General features: G+C 34.4%; 1 protein-coding gene across 1 annotated transcript in view; it reads left to right on the forward strand.

The window, feature by feature from the left end:
• The window catches only part of LOC128997855 (alpha-1,3-mannosyl-glycoprotein 2-beta-N-acetylglucosaminyltransferase), a 72,525-nt gene that overhangs the window by 41,804 nt on the left and 7,231 nt on the right, over nt 1–23,490 (forward strand). Inside the window, exon 9 of the mRNA XM_054423624.1 lies at nt 94–184. Within this exon, the coding sequence (XP_054279599.1) occupies nt 94–184 (91 nt within the window). The remainder of the gene's footprint in view (nt 1–93; nt 185–23,490) is intronic.

Consider the following 23,490-nt stretch of genomic DNA (forward strand, 5'->3'; position numbering starts at 1 on the left):
CTAATATTCTGGAGAGTACTGTTCAATTTCAAGTAATGAATAAGAATTTTGCTCAGGATCATTGTATGTTTTTAATTATTCAATTTTTTACAGTGGCCTTTTTTATGAAAAATACTTGAAGTTCATTCACCTCAACGATCAGTTTGTGCCTTTTACCCAGAAGAATTTGACATTCCTTTTAAAGGTATGTAAATTGTTTCATAAGGATTTCATCACATCTTTCCAGCATAAGTCAAATCTGTTTTTTAGTTGTCTGTTCTGTTTTTTTTTTTTTCAAAAAGACAAGACAAGTATGTGATTTGTGTGGTTAACCCTTCAACGCGGGACATTTATAGTACCAAAAACGCCCTATTGCGGTACTTATTTCGGCATTCGCGCCCTTTTTATGCAAACGATCACTAAAACATACATATTTTCACTATTATTCAACTCAATTCAATTCAAACATTCTTTATTTCATTATTGTACATGAAATTAGTACATAGAATTGTGTCAAAAATATTGTCATAATCATAAGACTAAATTAAAAACCAAACATACTAAAATTCTTCCAATGAATACAGTGGTCTTGAAATTAAATAATTCTTTAGCAATTTTTTAAACTTAATAATACTAACTTCTTTTTTAATGTTATCTGGTAAATTATTATAAAATTTTCCTCCAGCATATGTAGTTTTCTTTTTGTAAAATTCTAGTTTGTGAATAGGCATTGATATGTTTAGCCTATTTCTAGTATTGTAAGAATGACTTTCCCCTAGTAAACCCAATTCATCAAAGTGAAGCTTACAATACATGATCACTTCATAAATGTACAAACTATAAACAGTCATGATGCCAAAACTTTTGAAATGCTCTTTGACAGTGTCTCGCCATTTTAGATTACGCATTATTCTTAAAGCTCTTTTTTGTAAAATCAGAATACGATCTAAATTACTTTTAGTCGTTGCTCCATACACGCAGATTCCGAAATTGATATTTGCATGTATGTATGCATAGTAAACAGTTTTTAAGGTTTCTAAATTGCATACTTTTGATAGCTTGTAAAGAGCAAATAATCCAGATATAACCTTTTTAGCCACTTGTTCAATGTGGTGATCCCAACTCAAATTACTATCAATTGTTAAACCAAGAAACTTAGTATTTTCAATTTTGTTAATTTTATGGTTATTTAGACCAACTGATACTGATTCAAAGTCATTAATTTTATGTTGTTTTGTACTAAACTGAATAAGACTAGTTTTGGTAGGGTTAAGTAATAATTGATGATAACAAAAGTAATTATTAAGATCGATTAAGTTTTCCTGAATAGAAGATTCTAGTTCCTTGACTGATCCACCACAAATTTTTAAGTTTGCATCATCTGCATACAGGCAGAGCTTGTTTTGTTTGTTTCCAGACACCAATTTTGGCAAACCATTTATATATATTAAAAATAACAGTGGACCTAGAATTGAGCCTTGTGGTACACCGTGTTTGATTAATTTTGTTTCTGATTTTTTCTTAATTAAATGATTTTTATTTGTTTTTGTTAGTTCAACATATTGTTTTCTATTACTTAAGTAGCTATTAAACCATAACAAAACTGGGTCACGAATTTTGAATCCAGCCAATTTTTTTATCAATAGTGAGTGGTTGACACTGTCAAAAGCTTTTGTAATATCAATAAATATACCTACTACTTTATTTTTAGTTTCAACTGTATTAATGACTGATTCAACAAATTCAACAGCTGCTGTTACAGCAGAACGTCCTTTTCTAAAACCGTGCTGCTCGCCATCTAGTAAGTTATTTTCCTCGAAATGAGTAATCAATCTATTGTACATTGCTTTTTCATAAATTTTAGAAAAAACTGGTAATAATGATAAAGGTCGATAATTTGACATCTTCAATTCATCTCCTTTTTTGAATAGGGGTTTAATCTTTGAAATTTTTAATTTATTTGGAAATATTCCACTGATAAAAGAGGAGTTAATTAGGTGCACTAATGGCTTAAGTAAATATTTTTTTGCATGTTTAATTATTGGCATCGGTATTTCGTCATAGCCTGTAGAGTATTTATTATCAAAGGAGGCTATAATTTTGTCAATTTCTTTTTCATCTACAGGTTTACATTTGAAAAATGGGATATTGATACCTGAACCGTTCAGATAATTTCCAATTTCATCAACTTTATTTAAATTTGGTAAAACTTCACTATCAACAGCATTTATGAAATGATCATTTAACAGATTACATAACTTATTAGTATCAGAATAAATTTTATCATGAACACAAAGTTTAGTAATATTTGAAAAGTTATTTTTGTTACCAACTTCATTGTTTATTAAGTTCCATGTTGTTTTAGTTACATTGTGTGAATTTTTTATTTTTTCATTGAAATACTCTTTTTTAGTGGCATTAATTTTCTTCCTATAATTTTTGCCTTTTGCTTTTGCCAAAGTTAACAACTTTTCATTTTTGTATAATCTTCCAGTATTACTTAGCTGAATTATTTCATCTTTTTTTCTTTTTTTAAGCTATCAGTATACCAATTTAATTTATTATTAGAGTTAATTCTTAGTTTAACAACCGGAAAACATTCATTAAAATATAATATAAATATTCCAATAAACACATCATACTTGTACTCAACTGGGGATTGGTATACCTCAAGCCAATTTTCATGATTAATCTTGTTTAAAAATGCAGTAATATTTTTTTCTGTGAACTGTCTACAACTTTTTGTTATGCTTTTTTGTTTCTTCATAGTTTTGTCAGAAATGTGAAAAATTTCGAAAAATTGACCATCATGATCTGATAACTGAGTGTTAATACCAGACACTTTTGTAATACTTTTATCAAAATTTATTATGATGTTATCAATTGCAGTAATGGAAGTTTCAGTTATTCTAGTGGGGAAATCTACAAGATATTCCATACCATAAGCTGATATTGTGTCGGATAACAGCCAATAGTCATGATCCTTTTTTAAAACATTAATATTTATATCGCCTACTATAACAATTTTCTTAAACCTATTACACATAATCTGTAATGTTGCATCTAATTTTTTACAAAATAACTTTACATTAGTGCTGGGAGAGCGATATATACCCAACAGAAGAAACCGAAAAGAATCAAAGACAAATTCTACTGCACAAAGTTCAAATTCCTTATCAGTTATTATACCACTTAAACTATCTATATTTACAGAATTACATTTGACATGCTTCTTTGAAAGAATTGCAACCCCGCCCCCCCTAATTTTATCTCTGGCAAAGAATGCACTTAGCCTGTGATGTGAAAAATTTAATCTTTCCAACTCCTCTTTTTTCATTTTATGCTCACATAAAATTATGATATCTGGATTTAGTTCTTGAATAGTTATTTCCAAAGATTCAATTCTAGTAGGCAGGCAGGCAATATTTTGATGAAAAATCGTTATGTTTGGAAATTTTGACAATTTGTCAGATTGACAATAATTGTTATTTATAAAAAAGAAGAATTTGGTTGGGTTGCAGTTCCTCCAACAGAAACTGCACATAAGTTAACATGGTTATAAACTGGAGATGAAGCAGGTGACCAACCCCTGAAGGGACTACTATCACTCAGATAAGAAAGATTAAATGCTTCCTGTGTTAACACCTCACTCGCACTCCCATTGGCCTTTGACCCCCCCACATCACTGATCACTGCCGCTGCAGGTATATGGCATTCAGATGTCAAGGAACTACTACTGATGTCAATGGTATTTTCATCCAACAGTGTGAGGTTGGGCTGAACATGTTGCAGAGTGGGTTCGCTGTTTATCTCAGGTAGTGAAGTCATGTCTGTTGGTGATGGTAATGTGTCCGTTGGTGGTGGTGATGATGTTGGCTCTGATCTTGGAAGTGCAGAATCCTGGAAGTTATACATCCTATTTACATGATTCTTGTGTTAAACTGTATGGAAATAGTGGCACTACAATAAAACATATGAATGAATGAATGAACATATTACTAAACAATAACAAAACAGTTTTCTTTTTACAAACCTTCTAAAAGTTGACAACAGTGTGGTAGATTTTGAAACACTCGCCAATACACAGCCCAGCTTCACAGTCAAACTCAGCTCACAGAAGATGCTCTCCCTTCTCACACCACGCTTGTAGTAAACACAGCATCTTTTTTTAGGCTTTGCCTTTTTCTCAGTGGGTGGGATTCGCTCAATAAAATGTCTTTCTGTAAGAGGCGAGAGATGGCTTGGGCTCAATTGATGGCCGTCCAAACACTGGTCTCTTCACCTCTGACCCATAGGTGTGAATCAGGTCCTTGATCAATTGGAGCCTAAATTATAAATGTTTACTTTTCTGGTTCGCTGATTTTCAAATTACATAGGCATTCAGAACTGAAATGTTGAGTAATCTTTTGAATAACTTCATGTATCACTTCAGTCCACGCTTTCGCTCTAAGAGAAAACTGTTAAGCATTTGATCTCTGAGATCAACCCCACCCATTTGTTTGTTGTAGTCAAACACAAGTATAGGTTTTATCTGCTCTTTATCTGCTTTATTTCTCTTAACATCCATTTTGTGGTTGTGGAGTGTTGACAAAAGTGTAACAACCCTTTTGTCGCGCCACTTTAGGACCATTACATTTTGGCAATGTAGTGCAGTAATTTCCCCTTTCTCAAGTTGTGTTTCTTTTCTGAGGAACATTCTTTCTTGAAAGTTTCAATGTACCACAACTGTCAGTTTTTCTATTCTTTAGAAATTTACTAAGCTCTGGAGAGTTGTACCAATTATCCATCCAGACTGTATGTCCTTTGTCGAGCAAGGTTTCCAACAATGTCACAACAATAGCTGTAGATTTATTACTATCTGGTAGAAAGATGGGGCATTCAAATTTACTACCTTTACCCGTGTAAATAAGGAGTGACCACGTAAAACCAGATGATGACTCACAAACTTCAAATGATTTGATCACAAACTGTGCACACTTTAGAGGTAAGTACTGGCGAAATGACAGACAGCCTTTCCAAAGGGTAAGTGACCCATCAATGGATCTGTCTTGTTGCAAGTCATAAGAAGATTTGCACCTGTCATTTAGAAGCTCCACAACTGTAAAAATCTTAGTTTCGAACTGTGACTTATTAGATGAGGCACTAAAATGCAGATATTTACTGATAATTTCAAACCTATTTAGAGACATGGCGCTGGGGAAAGTAGCAGACTCAAGTAAGGGGTTTTTAGTATAGTAGGAACGTATCTATGGTTTTTGATCAATGCCCATTAGCATTACTAATGCTAAATAAACATAAAGTTCCTCTTTAGTAACTGGCTGCCAATTCCAGTCTCGAGATCTACGAGCAAATATCATACCTTGCTTAGTTGCTTAGCTCGTTGCTGCTCAGTGTAAGCATTTGTGTTTGTCACAATTTCATCCATTAGTTTATCATACCTAATGGACTATCAACTGGTATTTTAGGGTCTAGAATGACTTAGAAATGTATCCCTTATCGGTTCATAAACTCCCAAGTCTTCCCACACTATTTCAGGTTGTACAGGCCTATTTCTTCAGACGGGGCAGTCACCTGCACCTCCCACTACATCCTCCATGACATTGTCAATATTACAAACATTTATAAAAGGATCATCACTGTCAAGATCAAATTCTTCCCCCTCATTACCTTCTAGGCATACCTCTTGCTGAGCAAAGTCAAAGTCTTCATCATCACTTGGATCTGATAAAAGCAACTCATTATCATCAATCCATCTATCAATTTCACTTGAATGGGCCACTATCACTAAATACTAAGTCGTTTGTAAATCTAAAAACAGAAAATTACACTCTGAGTTTACAATATAGTTCACTTCACTCCTACATTCTATTGGTGTCAATAAACACAAACTAGACACAAAAAAAACTAGGCCTATATCTGATTACTTGCATAAAAATAAGCAAAGAAAACTGTTAATACCTAACCAAAAATATATTAAAAACTATTTTCACTAATTATTCAGAATATTTCATGACATTTGTCAGCAATATAACCAAGAAACACAACGACAACAACATCGGTAGAAAATATAGGTTAATATTGGAGTGATTTGAGTTGAAACTTTTTTTTACCAAAAGGGAAGTAATGTCATCACTTCCAGGGGATTTTGCTGATGACAAGCTTGATGTAAAATTATTGATTTCTTTTTCAGCTACAGGATATAAAAATATTGAATTTCCGATGGGTTTGCTTTTAAAAAGGTTGTCATAGATTTTAACATCATCAATTGGAACATTTTGTAAGGAAGATGACGATACTAGGTGAACGTAAGAAAAAAAACTTTTTAAATTCTTCAGCGACTTCCTTTGGATACGATACTTCTGTGTTATTAATTATTAATTTTACTTCATCAGGTCCTTTTTTCTTTCGGCCACTATGTTCGTTTATAATATCCCATTGCACTTTGCTATTTGTGGTGAAATGCAGTGTAGTACAAACATTATACGTCATCAAGATGGCGGGCAGTCACTAAAACTATCAAACTGCTCCGTATTTTAAAGTTTAATACAGTGGTTTTATTAAATATTTTAGTGGCAAAAACTTATCAGTAATTCAATTTAACATACCTTAGCTGTTTTAAAAGTATTATCTATTGAAGAATTTGTTTCCATCCTCAATTAACTCTATCGGCATCTGTGCCATTACATTTCCGAACTGATTGTGGAAACCTGATAAGACTGGACGACCCTGCTATCTGGTCAAGGACATTGGTTGGGTTACAATCAACTGATAACTACAGGTAGACTGCTGGACTGTTATTGTTTACGGTTAGAGGACAATGTTTACTGATATTTAATACCAAAGGAGATTTTACTTTATTTTTTTCTAGTTCTATCAATAAATTATATTTTTATTTTACTCAAAAATCAAGAGTTTATTATTGGGACTAAACTATTTATTTGTCTGCTTTTCTGCTACTTTGTTTTTCACATGAAAAAGCTGCTTGTTGCTGGTGGAAATAAAACTATAGGATTATTAATTTTTTATATTACAACATGATAGCTGATAACTTGTGCATACAGGCTAGATAAAAAACAACCTGATCATTGTGAATACCCCAAATGTTAAAGTTTTAGAAATGACTCCCTGGATTATCAGCTTAATATATTTACATTGGACACTATTTATGTTACTATGAGGCCCAGTAGCTATCTGGTAGTGATGAATTAAGTAGTCGCTATCAAATACAAAAAAAAAAAAAATATATACATATAAAATTACCAGTAGTTTGTTCCTGTGATTGATGACTTGATGAAGATTAAAAATGAGCCATACAAAAAATAACAAAATTTAAAGTCGGTGATCGAGTCTTTGCGAAACTAAAAGGACACTCTAATTGGCCTGCAGTAATAAACAGCATTGGCTTTAAAAATAAACTACCCAAGTATAATGTTACTTTCTATGGAACTAATGAGGTGGCTTATGTTAAAGAAATAGATGTAAGCCTTTTCTTGGAAAACAAATCCAGATTTGGAGTTACAAAGCTAAAACACAAAAATAAAGAAATGTTTTTGACAGCTATGAAGGAAATAGAATTGAGTTTTACTAGGAATAGTTCTACTATGGAAATTAATGATTCATCTACCGCTGCGGTGGTTACTCAACAGAAACTTTCGGATTATTCTGACGAAGCTAAGTCCATGGACAGTGGCAACTTAAGTGATAATACACCTGTAGTAACTAAGTCCTGCCCTAGCCCTAGCTTAGAGGGTGATGGTACACCTGGAAAAACAAGTCCTGATTCACTGGATTGCAATCAGAGTTCAACACCAACACCAAACAGCACTAATCCTACTTCAGCAGAGAGTAAACTGAACAAGACTAACATTTCACTTGAGTGGTTTGATTAAATCCACTGGCTTCTAAAAAACTGTACCGACCGGAATTGTACCCCCTCAGTTAGAACTCACTTTTATTTGGCCAGTGTACGGTTTGGAATTGTACCCCCCTGGAATTGTACCCCCCGTCAGTCTAGCCCTTATTATTGGACCGGAATTGTACCCCCCTGGAATTGTACCCCCTGGTCACCGCAGAAGAAGATATACGGCCCGGAATTGTACCCCCCCCCCCCCATTTCACCCAGGAGCTTGTCTATTATGATTACAAACTAAAATCAAAACAATAGTTATGTTGGATATTAGAGGGGAATCACACGAAAGTGAACTGAACCAAGTTACCTGACACCTAATGAATTGCTTGCTGTGAAAGGATATTCTAAGAAACTGCAAATTAAGGCCATTCCGAGTAACGTGCGAGAGGCCTAACAGACTTCTTTGTAAGTTATTCATTTATATTTTCTTAACCTTCCCAAGTAATAACTGTTCATGGGTTAAGGCGGGGACACACTTGTCATACACCCTTCCGATCCTACTACGATCCGATTTGCGGGATTCCAGAAGGATCGGTGCGGGATCGGAGGGGGTGAACACACATGTCATACACGCTTCCGAACCGGCGACCCATCTCCGATTTCCTCCACCGGGTAGATCAACACTCGCCAGTCTGATTCGTAAACGTAAACTACGTGCAGAAGGTGATAAATACTGTATGTTCAAAAACTTTGGTATTCAGGATTTAGCCATGGTGGCGGTATGTCTAGATGAAGAGGAAGAAAGTCAGACATCTCTGGAGGGCAGTGGAAAACGGAGAATTTGGGTCCATTCTGCATGGAAGGAAAGCAGAAGTGCCCATTATATATATTATAGGGTTTTCTCTCTCGAGTTCGTTTAGCTCTTCTACCCGTCCGATTTTCATGATTGAGGTCTCGAATTGAAGGTATGCACGCACAGATTTCAAATCAAGCATCGGCATATATTTATCTTAAACCATTGTTCCTAAACCTTAAGAATAAAGGTTATTTTTAAGAAACTACCCGTCCTGCATCCGACAAACAAATAGACTGCAGTGTCGGTGCGTGATCGGAGTCAAAATCGGAGTAGGATCGGAGTATGACGTGACCCGTGTCGGAGAGGTGTAAACAACCACGTTCAATGTTATGTACCATTCTCCTCTCCGACAGTCGTACCGCAGTATGATCGGAGTCGGATCGGAAGGGTGTATGACAAGTGTGTCCCCGCCTTTAGCTTAAACTCACAAAGGTCAAAACTTTGACAAACTGTGAAATACTTTGTACCAGATACCTACATCTAAATTTTACAACAGGTATTTTGTCCACCTTTGCCAGTAATAACTGTTCATAATTTGTTACCGAATGAACAATAATGCATATTATGTTTGAATGAACAAAAATGAAATACAGTAACTTTTCACGGTCATATTAAATTACGTTGAAAAGAGTGACGTGAACAAATAACCATTCCATTCTTATAGCGTAGTTATTGTATACAAACTAGTTTAGCTTAGTTATTAGGCCTATGTGGAGTAATCAAAAGGTAAGTATTCCAAATTTACAGAACTAAGCCGAAATTCGCTGCTTGTGACTCCTCTTGAAAACAAAGTTTGTTAGGATTTGCACTGCTTGTACCGTTTAAAAAAAAATCAATCGGCTTGGGTTATAAAATTATTTACTCGTAGAAGCTTTGTCCATGAGGGAATCAAGCCCAGCGTTAATTTCGTAAACGTTTATTCCATATTGCTTGGCCTTTTATTAAGTCACTAAGGAAGGCAACAGGTATATCCGCTGCGATCACAAGAACATCGCAGTCATCCCAAATGATCACAGCAAATTTGTCGTCATCTCCCACGATTACGGCAACGCGGTTTATTATCACTTCTTGCGATCTCGGATACAATGTGGTAATTTACTGAAAACGCGATTTAAGAGACACAAAAACAAGACGTGATATGGTAACTAACGGGGACTTGTTACAGATTGCTTTGGTGGATATTGTAAAATGTAAATTTCCCTTTTCGCACAAAGTATTCATTTTGTTTGGGCACAAAAGTCCCAGGTATTTCCCCAGTCATTATAATTCAATTTTAAAACTTAGTTTTTTCGATCACCCTGGTCGCAAATAAACATGCTCATTTTATTTGGAAAATTAATTATTGTTTGATTTTCATTTGAATATCCCTAGTTCTTTCGTTAAATGTAATCCGTATTGAGTTAGTGTTGAGCAGAATTTATATTGTAAAAATGTTGTAAATGACTGCTTTAAGGTAATCATTGAATATTACAATGATTAAGGTTTATCATAAAAAGTACCTACTGATTAATGTTCATCAGTAAACGGCAGGCTTCAAAGCGAACATAAAGCTTTTTGGAAAATGGTATAGTGAAAGTTGATTAATTAAATATATTCATGAATAATCAAGTACAAATAGGTTTCGAAATTTACGGAGTAAAGGGCTTCATCAGTTACCCATTTCATAATCAATGTTCCAATTAAAATATTACACCAAACTTAACAAATAAAGGAACAAATAGTATGAACTATAGTAATAGTATGTCTTAGATATTTCAAAAACTGTTTATAGGCCAATATGAATCGTGTAGCAAATGTGATGTCAAAAAAACCATCCACTTATTCAACTAAACTAATCATCTTCATAATACCAATTAAGTTTATCGAGTGGGTGGGGGGAACAATTCCAGCCCGTACACAAGCCAAGCTAGCTGTCCAAGAGGGGGGTACAATTCCACCCCGTACACATTTGGCTTTCTGGTGGGGGGTACAATTCCAGGGGGGTACAATTCCACCCTGTACGTAAATATTTTGATGTTGGCAGGGGGTACAATTCCGGGGATACAATTCCAGGGGGGTACAATTCCGGGCCGTACATCTCCTGCTCTTTTTAATATCTAACATAATTATCCGGTTCACTGATCACTTGCCCACATTAAATAGATTAGATTTCGTTCAAATCAAAGTGTACAGGGTGGAATTGTACCCCCCTTATGCGTGACGTCAAAATGACGTTAACGATCGCCGGGGGGTACAATTCCGGCGACCCGCCAAACCCTCTCTCATGAATGTTAAAGTACCTCGGCAAAAAAATAGCGTTGATTGTGGAATACATATGATCATGATAGCGGAACATTTAACTGCAAAAATTATCGCTGGGTTGACACCATGCAATTTTGAGAGAGGATTACCTACTTTGTCAGAATCAGATATATTGACTAAACGAGCTCAGCTAGCTCTAATCATCCATAACAACCAATACTCTCACTTGAGTGACACAACTTTGAAACAGCTTTTATTAAACAAGGCATCAAAGAATGGATCCAATCAACAAAATAACATATTAAACAGTAAACAACCTCAAACCGTAAACTTAACTTCTTCAAAAGACAATGAAAACAAGCGGACAATGAATTGGACAGCTGAAAAAAATAAAAAAAACATTTAGAACCCAAATTTACAGGAATTAAAATATTCCAATCATCACCCCAAACAAATACACGGTCTTGTCTGGCGAGTGTAATCAATTCAATGAAGAAATACATTTCATCCCTAGAAAACCTCAGGCAAAAAAATCACAAAATGAAAATACTAAAAGTAATGCGAATGTGTTTAAAAACAATATCAAGGTTTCCGTTCATGCAGACAGCCAGGGCAGAAATCTAGGATGGAAGCTAAGTCAAATGAATGATAAAATAAATGCAACGGGTACAGTAATGCCTAAGGGTCGCCGGATTTCTACCCCCGGATATTTACCCCCATGAAAAAACGCCTACGTCATTTTGACGTCACGAGGGGCGGGGCTTATACATGGTCGAGAAACAGCCCGCGACTGGAAATCACCCCCGGACATCTACCCCCAGACATCTACCCCCGGACATCTACCCCCGGAAATCTACCCCCAGTGGTCAGCTCTGCCGCGTATTGGCCAATATTCATTGTGTTGTATAATTGATTTTATAAATTGCTTTACCTTCTTATATCCAGTAGTAAACATGCGATATGTCGATGTCTTTTTTAACATTATCCATATTTATAATTCAATAAGTTGTAACAGTCCTTTTCAATCCGACCTACTTCACTGATTTTTACGATTGAGGTGTCTTTTAAAAGCTTAAGATCTAGCGCAGCACAAAATGGTAATTAAAAGGATATATCGATTATAGCTTCAAAAGGTTGACCCCTAAGCCTTTGATTTATTCCTAGAAGGTGCTTCCAATGGTTGACCAACTTTTACTCTATACAGTAACAGTTTAAAAGTGAAATGTGAGGAGTACTCATCAGATCAATTTTTAAGTCAGGTTGTGAAAACATGAATGATCGTCTGCAACTGTAAACAGGAGATGAAAAAGTTATGAAAATAATATAATATTGCGCACTTTTCACGTGGTCAAGTGTTACATCGTACTGAACCATTGTTTTTACACACATTTCTTAAAGGATAAAATGAATAAACTGTGGTGAACTTCCGGTTTATTCAATGTAGGCCTAGTAGGAATAATTGTTTAGTAAACCAAAACTCAGTTGTAAACTGCTAAATTGAGAAAGAGGATCAATAAAAGTCAGGTGTATAATGGTAAATTTTTCATATCACCTAGTAAAAAAAATTAGTTTCTAAGATTTAAATGCGTACTAAAAAAGGATTTAAAGTATTTTCTCTTAAATACCTAAAATAACGCAATTCAGTTGTAAACTGTTAAATTGAGAAAGAGGATCAATAAAAAAGTCAGGTGTATAATCGTAAATTTTTCATATCACCTAGTAGTAAAAAGATTTAGTTTCTAAGATTTTAGATGCGTACTAAGAAAGGATTTTAAAGTATTTTCTCTTAAAGACCTAAAATAAGACAATTATTCAAATTCAAAATAATGGCCACATTCAATTTTTTAAGCATAGCCTAACATCTTTTAATATATATATATACGCCTAAATACCCCCATTGCAGCACATTCGCATATTCAGAGCATGTATAAAGTCTTATTGGAAAATCCTGCCTTAAAACAAAACAAAACCATATAGGAAGTGAATAAGCAGGTTTTCTGCCAGTAAAATGTTAAAATGAGGCATTTTAAGGTAGTACAGAACAGAATTAGGTTGAACCCGTCGACACTGACGGTTACTTTCTAGGCTTATGCTAATTCATATAACTGCGATAAATAGATTGAAGTAATACAAATTTTGAGCATTTAGCTCTTTAGCTTGTTTGATGAGTAATGAGTGTAAAAGCAATAATGACTATTGCGTTAGTTACAAAATATGGTTGATCATTCAATGAATAAAATATTTCCCATACCGTACGTCATAAGAGTTATTATTACAATGTTAACCGGTTTCTCTTCTTTTGGAAGAACCTTTAAATAGTATTAAAATCGTATTGGTCAATCTTTTGTGATAAACACTTCCGATCCGCGCTCATGCATGCGCCGTTAGTTGTTACTGTATGTGAAAATTTGTCAACCATTTAAATCACTGTCTGGAAATGAATCACATGCTTAAGGGTCACACTTTTGAAGCCCTTTATCAACATGTGGTTTTAAATACCGTTTTGCGTTGAGCTGGATCTTAAGATTTAAAATTAGACCTTAATCATAAATATCAGTGAAGTAGTTCGGGCGAAAAAGGGCTGTTACAACTTATTTTATTAGGAAGATAGATAATTTTAAACAAGGCAATGACATATCACATGCTTAATACTAGATATTAGAGGGTAATGATTAACCGAAGAGACGTTGATTTACATACAATAATTAATCAAATCAATTACAACAATGAATATTGGCCGATACGTGGCAGAGCTGACCACTGGGGGTAGATTTCCGGGGGTAGATGTCCGGGGGTAGATGTCTGGGGGTAGATGTCCGGGGGTAGATTTCCAGTCGCGGGCTTTTTCTCGAACGTGTATAAGCCCCGCCCCTCGTGACGTCAAAATGACGTAGGCGTTTTTTCATGGGGGTAAATATCCGGGGGTAGAAATCCGCTACCCCATGCCTAACGCCTCATTCAATCAAGTAACAGACACTGCATTGCTTTCAAAATACAAATATGATGCAGTTATTCTTATTGGAGGATCTAATGATTCATTGAAAAACGATATGACTCCTATCTACTCATCCCTAGAAGCCAAATTAAAGACTTTAAGCCAAAAACAGCCAGTATTGGTTACAACCGTACCACAAAGATTTTATGTCCACAAGAAGCATGCAGTTCATGACGAAATATGTCTTGTAAATAATTACTTGAGGGAATTAGCTAATAGACTGGAATCTTTACATCTTGTTGATCTGGATGTGTTGAAGAGAAACCATTTCTCATATCATGGCCTACACATAAATAACAGAGGAAAGTACATAGTGGCTAAACTTATTACATACAAACTTAAACAAATATTTGAAACAACAAAGGTAGTTCCATCCTGTCCTGAGATCATACAAACATTCCCAGAAAATCATGAAGGAATAAGTGTCACTGAAATGCCTATGTCTTTAATGATGAAAAAGTACCACAATGACAGATCAGTAGCTTTTGCTCATAGCATTTCTGGAGATTTTGACGACGACCGGCGTATGTCAGCGGGTGTGGCTGTAGTGTTTGCAAAGCACTTTGAGAAACCAACAGCAGCTCATTGCATTACCGATCATCTTACACTGCAAAATAGTCAAGCTGGAGCCTGTGTATACAGTCTTGTCACAAAAGACAGATTTTTTGGTAAACCAACCCTTGATGATTACAAGACTGCGTTTGAACATCTAACTGAAGATTTTAAGGAAAAAAAAACTAAAACATCTGATATGCTCTCCAATTGGGTGTGTTAGAGACAGGGTGAGTCCAAGCCAGTTTGTATCAAACCTGATTAAATTCAAAAAAGAAACGCATGCAAACATTACAGTTGTTTCGTATTACCAGAAGTCCTTCCGGCAACTGCGAAATGGCATGACCCATAAAGACTTTACAAATTACCTACGAAAACTTACATGTGAAACAACAAACAGCTTGTTGTCTACAAGCTCCTACACAGACTCCATTGGAAAAACACAAAAATTCAGATGCCTTACCTGAAACCAGCAAAAACAACTTATCTCCAAGTCGTATTCCTTCATCAGTGGTGTCTTCAACAAACTCAGAGATCTTGTCTGTTAGCCAATTTGACCCTGGCTCTACAATCACTGTACATTCAACTCCTGGCTCTACAATCACTGTACATTCAACTCCTTAAGTGAGAGGACATCACCTTGTGAACTATGCAGCGGCCCTCAAAGACTGTCCAACAACAATATCTCCTGTGATAGTTTCTAGTGAAAAAAAGCAGAGCACAGTGAAAGTGTCCAAGGTTAACGAAGAAGATTGTCTTGCTGTACATAGTACTAGTATTGTAGAGGGAGAATTTGTAAATAGTAATCTTAGAAATAGTAAAGGTATTTTTTAGAGAAATAGATAATATAACTGATGCACAGGTAAAGTTAGTGTCTGAGAATAAATTGAGTAAAGATATGTTTTTATTACATTTTAATATTCAGGGTTTTTTAAATAACCATGTGGAACTTAGTCTGTTCATGGAAAATAAGAATTGCAAAATTAATGTTATCTCTATCAATGAGCATTGGCTAGATGCTAAAAATATAAATGTATTAAATAAACTAGATGGTTTTATAATTGCTGACTGTTACGCCAGAATAGATCAATGCAGGGGAGGTTCATGTTTGACAAATGCGTTAGTTTTAAAATTAGAAATGACTTAACATTTTTAAATGAACAATATTGTTTTGAAGGATCATTCATTGAAGTTAAGGACTGGAATTCAATCTTTATATCAGTATACAGGATTCCAGGCAATGACATAGATAAAATATTTTTAGAAAAGTTTGAATTGTTATTAGACAAAATTGCATTGGAAGCAATGTCAAAAAATGTTTTTATAATGGCAGATACAAATATAGACTTATTAACTGATAAAGTAAGTACTGATAATTTACTGGAAATTTGTGATTGTTTTGGATTTAAACCTAATGTTTTTGTACCAACTAGGGTAAACAGTATCTCAAGTACGTGTATTGACAATATTATTTCTAACTTACAGACAAAAAATACAAGCAGTTTAGTCATAGACATTGGTGCATCAGACTACAAAGTTTTACTTTTGTCATTTGAGAAAATGTCCTCTCTAAGACTTGAGGGCGTGAATCAAAAATTTATTAGGAAGTTTACAGAGACAAATTTTCAAACCTTTGAAAACACACTACACAACATGAATTGGAACCTTTTTGAAAACTTTACGTAGATACCAATTATAATACATTTCTTACACTTTTTCTAAATTTATTCAATGAGGCATTCCCTAAAAAAATTGACTGTCCAAAGAATAAACGGAAGAAAAACAACTGGTTAACAACAGGAATAAAGATTTCTGCAGATAATAAAAGTAAGTTGCACCAAGAATCAAAATGGAATCGAAACCCTCAGTTTTTAACTTATTACAAAAACTACAGAAAGGTTTTCAAAAAAGTAGTTGCACTAGCAAAACTTAAAGCTAATGATGACTTTATTAATAAGTCTAAAAATAAAAGTAAAGCATCTTGGGTAGTAGTGAAAAATGAAACTGGACTTAATAAGCAAATATCTGATACCCCAGTAGAAATTAAATTCCAACATGAATGGAATACACAAAATTCTGCAGTAGCGGTAGCAAATAACTTCAATAATTTTTTTATTAATATTTCTCAGTATGCTAACCAGTCAACAGATAAATCTAAAGCCATTCAGCTACTAACTAAAAATCATCCACCTTCCAAATTCACATTTAAATTTAGAAAGGTTTCAATTAACGAATTAAGAAAAGTTTTTGTATCTCTCAGTAACACTAAGTCCTCAGGTTGGGACAATATTCCTCTTTTTGTCGTTAAAAGAGTCTTTAAATTTATCGAACATCCATTATGCCAAATAGTAAATCAGTCCCTTGACGAGGGTGTTTTTCCTGATAAGCTTAAAAACTTAAGCTTATCAGGAAAAACACCCTCGTCAAGGGACTGATTTTTTTTTGGATAGGGCAAACGCTGAGATTAAACCGCTATTCAAAAAGGGTGATGTCAACGATCCTTCTAACTACCGTCCAATAGCAATTTTGCCATGTTTTTCAAAGATTTTTGAAAAAATTGTTAATATTCAGCTAACAGAATTTTTGGAAAGCAATAATCTAATAAATCCGTCACAGTTTGGTTTCCGCCCAGGGCTTAGTACTGAAAAATCCATAACAAAAATAATTGACTGCATTGCGAAAGCCTTGGATGGTTCGCAGAAGACTGTGGGTGTGCTGTGTGACTTATCCAAGGCTTTTGACTGTGTGGATCATGATATACTTTTAGAAAAACTAAGTAAGCATGGAATAAAAAACACTGAATTAAAGTGGTTTGGATCCTATTTAAAAAACCGAAAACAAAGACTTATTGTACAAAAAATGCAGAGAAATTATAAATCAGAGTGGAACATAAACCCCTGTGGAGTTCCTCAGGGCTCCATTCTTGGTCCTTGTTTATTTATTATATATGTTAATGATCTATGTAAAGCTACTAAGATGTCTACCTTTCAATATGCAGATGATACAGCTCTAATTTGTACAGGACAGAACAATGACATCATACAAGCCTCAATAACTCAGGAATTTCAACTTCTCGGGGACTGGTTGAATGGTCTGTCCATGAATGTGGCAAAAACCCAACTAATTCAGTTTTCTGCATCCAATATTAACCAAGAAATCTGTTTAAATACAAACTTTAATTCAATTCACTCACAAAAATCAATAAATTATCTGGGAATTGATATTGATTCACAATTAAATTGGCAAAATCACATTAAAAACCTATCAAAAAGACTACGTTCAGCAACATTTGTTCTTACGATAATCAGGGATACTACTAATTTAAAAACACAAATAGCAGTATATCATGCATATTTTTCATCGATTATGAATTATGGAATTACTGTATGGGGCTCATCAAGTCAGGCCAAAAAAATATTTGTTCTTCAAAAAAGAGCAGTAAGAATAATGGCCAGAGTTCCCAATAGAACACATTGTAAAGATTTATTTATTCAGTTTAAAATTTTGACCTTTTTTAGCTCTTATAAATACAAATTGGCATTAATGGTTAAAAGTGATTTCGATACATTCATGGACTGTCAACCCTCTCATACACATAACACAAGATTCAAAAATATTATAAAACCAATTCAACATAGGCTTAAAATATTTCATTTATCTCCTCAGTATATAGGGCCAAAAGTTTACAATAAACTACCTGCTGAGATAAAAAACATTGCCTCAGTTTCTAAATTTAAATCATCTTTAAAAAGTTTCCTTTTGGAGAGGGCATTTCACTAGAAGAATATCTTGGAGATGTGATTACAATTGGAAAGGTATTACTTCTCCCATAGGGTTGTATTGATTGCTTTATTTGTTTTGTATTTTATAATGTAGATTTTTATAATGTAGATTTTTCAATGTATAATTTTATTAGACTTAATGACAAATCACCTGTCAAGAGAATTGATGTAATGTGATGATGTTAAATAAATAAATAAATAAAAATAGTATGAGTGTAAATAAAGATACCTGGGCTCAATATATCTTCCACTAACCACTACTGAATCACACACATTTCCTGTCGTAGTTCAAACTCTATTGGAAAGAAGCTAACTATTTCGTCAAAGAGCACAAATCAAATCAAATCAAAACATCCTACATTTATTTTCCTTTATTTTCCTAAATTTATTTTCCTTACATGTACATTGGTACAAAAATCAAGTATAAAGTCAAGTATAAAGTACTAAACTAGCTTAAAGATATAAATACATTTTAAGTATGAATAGGTATTTATTCAATGAGTTCCTCCATTGTATAAGGCGCCTTTCCTATTAAATGTTTTTTTTAATTTAGATTTAAATAATTTATAATTTGATTCCTCCTTTATAGAGCTAATACAATAATACTCATAGTATACTTGTGTGTTGTGTTGTTGTTGTATAGTGTACTGCTATCACAGCCAGCTTTTATGTTATTTAATTTATCTAATTAATACATTAGCGAACAGAGAAATTATTAGCCTATGTGAATGGACTTATTCTTATTTGTTATAGTAACTAGATGTAGCTAACACGAATTCAAATATTAATTGCATAAATTTGGAATATTGATCACGAGACCACGACCATTTGGTAAACCTAATAAATTACATAATTAATTACAAATTCATTGCCCTAGCCTACACCCTTCCCCAACCCCTACTATATTATTTACTCATTCTAATGGTACTCATCCAATTTGAAGATGTCCTGCCGACTATTCCTTCGTCGTCTATTTGCGCGGGTGAATCTTTTGGCTGTGTGCGCACCTAGCCTAGTTGTGTCACGTGACCTAACGCGTTGGACTTGTGTCTTGTAGCGGATCTCTACATATTATTTTTATTTGTTTAAAATAGTAAATTATAGTAGTGGAATTTTGCATCTTTAATCAATTTTGCAATATTGTTTAGTAACCAAATAATCAGGTCGTTGTCTAACTCTCCTCCACATCTTTTTTCAACTGCTAATAGCACAACACAGTCTAATAGTTATCCATGGCTTATATTTTTGATCTTGTGACTTTCAGATTTTTCTGATTTCCTTTTAGACTTGTTTATGCTACATATGAGGGTATCTATAAATATATCAAAAGCTTCATTTACACCGGTCGCAGAATATACAAGATCCCATGTCTCGCTATTTAATGTATCTTGTAAGATATCGCAATCACTGATAAACTTATCTGACTTAACACAATTTTTAGTAGTGCCGAAATCAAAATCAATAGCGACTCCCATTCTACGATGATCAGTTATATTAGAGTCAATAACAAACCATTGGGGTTTTTAATGATTTGGTATTTCTATATAAAATATGATCAATGCAAGTTGAGCTGAGATCGGTTACTCGAATATCAGCATCAATCAAGATATCAAACGCTACCCAACTAATAACCTCAAAATAGGTATCAACTTCATTATTATTGATTTCAGTATTACATACAGCAAACTTGTTTTCAAACCTGGAAATTTGCTGTTCAAAGCTTGCAAGGAATTGTGTTAATGCCCATGTTCCATTGGGCAAAAATAGTGAGAGTGTAAGCATTAAGCAGTTTGAAGTCAAGGAATAGGGAATCTGCCCAATGGACAGTTTCAGAGTCATTGATACGACACGTTGATAGCTTATCAAAACGATAAAACACAACAACACCTCCGCAACGTGTCGGGTTCCACGCTGAGACCGCCTGGTAGCCTTCTATCTTAAACATATCAGATGGCTCCGCAGCCACGTCTCTGTCAAAACTATAATGTCCTGGCTTAACTCGCATGAGACTTAAAAACACTATTAACTCGTCAAGATTTTTCTTAAGCTCCTAATATTTTATGGAATATTACGAGTTTATTTACTTGATAAATATCCAAATTATAACATTCTACATCAGAATACAATACATACAATAAATACAATCAGAATGCAAGGAGTTCATGAATCTGTTCGAGACTATTGTAGAGATGAAGGAATTTCGTTGTGTAATCTACAGCAGATTAGTAAGGGCGAAGTGAAAAAAATTATTCTTTCCCTAAAAAACAAAACTTTTGTGGGTTGGGATGAAGTACCGATCAAATTAATTAAAGCTGCTGTAAATTTAATTTCTGAACCCTTTATTATCATAAATCAGTGTTTAACACGTTCGCTGCGGCACGTCAAATAGCAGGCGTATCCCCAGTGCGGCGCAGCCCTCAGCGTCGAGTAAACCCGATTGCCACGTGTGATTGGCTTTCCGATTTTGGTCTGACGAATAGCAAATAACGTGAGGGGATGTCCTGCTTTACAACGAGAGTCGATGTAGTTCGCTAAACACCCACAAATAGCAGCACTGCTTGGAACGCAGCCGGTCCCATTGGAATTGTATTGCCGAATGGAGGGAAAAAGACGGGACAAAAAGAAGACTTTTGAGATTGCCAGACGGGGAAATTTACTACCAACCTACACCACAACAAAATGCAAGTCACATACTACACGCTAACGTGGTAAAGGTCCGCTTTCGGCTGACGCTAGAGCAAAAACGAAGATATACAAAAGGCATTACCGAGCGTTCCCGATGGGGTACGGACGCACCGTATGGGGGTCAAGCGCCGTACCCGATCGGGAACGGCCGTACTCTACGTGTTAACAAATGGAATTTTCCAATGGCATTTCTCGCATTGGAAATGTATAAAGCTTGGGGTGCCTCAAGGCTCCATTTTTTTCTTTTTAATTTACATAAATGACCTCCCTAAAGCTATTAATAGAGATCTTATTCTGTTTGCTGACAATACTACTGCAATCATTAAAGAAAATAGTAGAGAAGAGCTTCTTACATCTCTCACAGAAGTTATGAAGGAAATGGAAAATTGGTTTAAAATAAATAGCCTTAAACTCAATGTGGATAAAACCCAAATTATCAATTTTTCAGCCAGAAATGAAAGAGAAATAGTATTTCCAATTTAGTCCATTCAAATAAATTCCTAGGAATTTATCTAGACAAAAATATTAACTGGAAGGTGCATCTAGATGTTATAAAGAAAAAATTAGATCTGCATCATCTGTCTTTGTCCACTTGAGAGAATGTGTCACCATTGAAGTACTTAAAATGGTTTATCATGTGAATGTAGAATCCATCTTGAGGTACGGTGTGATCTTGTGGGGACAGGCAACTGATGCAAAAACTATTTTCAGATTTCAGAAAAGAATCATCCGAATTATGACTAATTCCCACCCAGAAGTCCTTGTAAATTACATTTTCAAAATTTAAAAATCCAAACACTCACAGGACTATACATATATGAATTATTAACCCTTTGCAGTCAAATGGCGAGTATAGGTCGCCGCCCGCCATTTTGCCGACTGTTCAAAAATGGCGACCTACAAGGACCAAAAAAAAAAATGTATATTCAAAAATCAAAAAAGTTAATTTTTTTGGTCAAATGGCGAGTATAGGTCACTGGGCGCCATTTTTCTGACTGCTTGAATGGCAAGCTAAATTCTCCAAAAATTGTGGGAAAAATTCGACCCCAAAGGGTTAAATTACATACACAATATAAAAAATAACCTCCCGGATTCATTCAGATTCACACAGAACTATAGTACAGGAAACGAAACAATTTTCAGATTACCAAATCACCATTTGACCTTATTTGAAAAAAGTCCTTGTACGCAGGTTAAAAAATGTATAATAAACTACCGATATATTATAAAAAATTAGTTCAAACAAATTAGTTCAAACAAGTTTCAAGAAACATTGAAAAATGGACTCCTTGAACGTGCGTTTTATAAAATCGAAGAATTTTATAACCATCCCTTGAGTTAATTTTTTGTTTTTGATTTTCTTAACCACGGTATTGTTTTGGCTAGGTATTTTTTCCTGTTACTTTGTTCCTTTTTACTTTGTATTTTTCTGGTCTAGGCTCAATTTTGACAATGCACCTGTTCTATATGTTATCACATCTAAAAGAATGTTACCGGTATGTGCAAATAAATAATGTCTAATGTCTAATTTACCTAACTTTTACCTGTCATGATTGAGAAAAGACAAATATAACATCAAACAAATTTCAAATAAGACCTTGAAAGAAACAACCTAAAGAAAAACAAAGCTGACACAGGTTAAGATTCATTATGTTAGTACTGTAGTGGCAATTATACATTCTACAATACTTAATATTTTTTGGGCATATTATGTACTTTTTAGCTCATCATTAGTAAAAAATATTATTAAATTATTAGTATTAGTAAAAAATCTTAATTTATAAACGTGTAAGTTTTAAAAGATAACAGGCCTGCAAAATACTGTTACCATATTTTTACTTATCAATATTAAATTATTTAGTCAGTTCACCTGCAATGTTAATGGAAGGTCAAACAAATGATAAAGAATGAATATGTGGAATGTAGGTCAAGCTCAGCTTAGTTATCCAACTGATAATCATTGATTTGATAACACATCCTATTCCAGAACATTTTAATAAAAAAAGTAGGTAGTATTAAGCAGCAATAAATGTACTATCTCTAAAGTTATTAGATTAAATTGTACTTGAATTCCTTAATTAGTTTTGGTTATATGTATTTCTTCTTAAAATTAGAAAATACCATAATTGAATGATAAACGTTTTTAAGGCAAACACACACACAAATATAAAACTTACTTTGCTATGTATTAGAGTTTCCTTATAGTTCGACTACCTTTACACTTATCAAGGTCATCCATTAAGTCAAGAACAATTACTCAGTCACCATCACTTTTCCGCAAGAAAATCTCGCCTCCCCGTATCCAGAGGCATGTTTAGCCCTTTTCTCTTTTTAGCAGTCAAGCGGAGTTAAGGATCCTGTGTCATTCCGGAGTAAGACTTTCATTTACATATACCACCGCGGCGGGCTTAGCAGTCAGTCCCAGGTCATGAGTATTCATATTCCTCTTCACTCTTCTTTTCTGTAGCATCTAGTCTTCTCACCATTTTAACAATAATTCCCGGAGGTTTGCCAGAGCCTTCTCTAGTCCGGAGACGATGAAAGGCGTCTA

This window comes from Macrosteles quadrilineatus, unplaced genomic scaffold (assembly GCF_028750875.1).
Source record: "Macrosteles quadrilineatus isolate MER2022 unplaced genomic scaffold, UCM_ALF_1.0 Scaffold_7__1_contigs__length_78375512, whole genome shotgun sequence".
Classification (NCBI taxonomy): domain Eukaryota; kingdom Metazoa; phylum Arthropoda; class Insecta; order Hemiptera; family Cicadellidae; genus Macrosteles; species Macrosteles quadrilineatus.